This window comes from Mauremys mutica, chromosome 1 (assembly GCF_020497125.1).
Source record: "Mauremys mutica isolate MM-2020 ecotype Southern chromosome 1, ASM2049712v1, whole genome shotgun sequence".
NCBI classification, from domain to species: domain Eukaryota; kingdom Metazoa; phylum Chordata; order Testudines; family Geoemydidae; genus Mauremys; species Mauremys mutica.
In genome coordinates, this window is record NC_059072.1 from 353925173 (window position 1) to 353926886 (window position 1714).

General features: G+C 48.6%; 1 protein-coding gene across 1 annotated transcript; it reads right to left on the bottom strand.

The window, feature by feature from the left end:
* Window positions 1-680: 680 nt before the first annotated feature.
* On the bottom strand, window positions 681-1469 carry LOC123361897 (olfactory receptor 51G2-like). Its single transcript, XM_045002098.1, has one exon. It carries the CDS (start codon window positions 1467-1469, stop codon window positions 681-683), a length of 789 nt encoding a protein of 262 aa, XP_044858033.1.
* Between the last annotated feature and the right edge of the window lie 245 nt (window positions 1470-1714).

Below are 1714 nucleotides of genomic sequence, written 5' to 3' on the forward strand. Positions count from 1 at the left end.
CATCCTGCCAGCGTGCCCATTAACAGAAGGGGCCCACTAATTCCACCGTCTCCCTAGCAACTAGCGGGCCTTGTAAGCATAGGTCCAAGTGGCTGAGAACAATGGCTTGTTGTCCTGGGACACAGAGACTGATGATAAGGGATGATCCTTGGGGTATGACATTTAACCCCAGATTCCAAGATGAAAGCGGGGTCTGGGGCTTCAATGAGACTGATGGTGTGACTAGCTCACTGGATTTGTTATTTTACCTCATCTGGTTCAAGAAGCAATCCTTCCTTGGCAGATGCGTGGCCGAAGTCTCGTCCTTACAGATGTTTTGGTCACATGTGTGAATAAAAGCCAACAACCCCTGGAGAAGGAGATTAGCATGGCCCGTGAGTGCTTAACCAGGGATGGGACAGTGACAGGCCAGGTGTAATGGGAAACAACAGCCACATATCTTCTCACAGTGACTTTATTCATAGGAATTCTGAAGTTAGAGGAGCCACCGATATGGCTCTTTAGGGGCCAACATCACACCGATCCCCTGGCTCTCCACGAACAGAGTGACTTTGTAAATGCTGCTGCCTGGCTTGGTCTCCTTTCCCCGGAGTGCTGTCCTCCCTCCACTGCGGGTGGTGATGGCCCTCCTAAGCTTCAGGTCTTAGACCCTGTATGAGCCTCTCTCTACAGAGTGGAGATCAGTAGCTCTTGTTTCCTCGTATATAAGGGTCCAAGATGGAATAGGTGGCCATGACCTGTGTCACCAGCTCCGGAGCTGGATGATGAATTGACTTGTTACTGACAAATACCCAGATTATCCTTGCTCGAAGATGGTTGCTTTTCATGCTGTACACAATTGGATTCATTAAAGGAGGAACCAGCAGGTAGATGTAGCCCAGGATAATTTGAAGCAAGGGAGAAGAGCTCTTCCAGAATCTGTGTTTGACAGTCAGGCTGAACTCTGGCATGTAGAAGAGCAGGACGGCGCAGAGGTGGGAGACACAGGTGTTCAGGGCCCTAAGGCATTTTGTGGGGGACGTGATGCTCAGCACTGCTTTGAGGATCACATAAGAGAGGGAAATGAGCAGCGAGTCCAACCTCACCGTTATGACTGTAATAAACAAGCCATAGATGTTGTTGACTGTGATGTCCGAACGAACCAGCTTCATGACGTCCTGGTACAGGCAGAGGAATGGGAGAGGACATTGGCTCGAAAGAATCGGAACTGTTTCAGGAAAGGGGAGTGGAAATATTACTGCCACTGCTCTTAGCACAAACACCAGTCCTATATTGGCTATTCTCGGCAGGGTTAAGATGGAGGCATATCTCAGCGAGTTACAGATTGCGATGAAGCGGTCAAATGCCATCAACAAGAGCATAGAGGATTCAATGAATTGCAGAGAGTGGATGAAGGATATCTGAGCAACACAAGCATCAAGGCTGATCACTCTAGAGTTAAACAAGAATAGGCCCAGTATCGTCGGCATGGTGGCTATCAATAAGCCAAGGTCTGTGACGGCCAACGTGGAAAGGAAAATGTACATGGGCTCATGGAGGATTGGATCTGTTTTTTTAATGAACAGAATGACTGAATTTCCTACTATCGGAATAGCATGCATGAAGCAGAAGAGGACAGAGACCCAGAGATGGATGTCTTCCTGCCCAGGTATCCCAGTCAGAAGGAACACTGCGGGTGTGAATTTGGTGTCATTGACAGCTGACATACCGTACT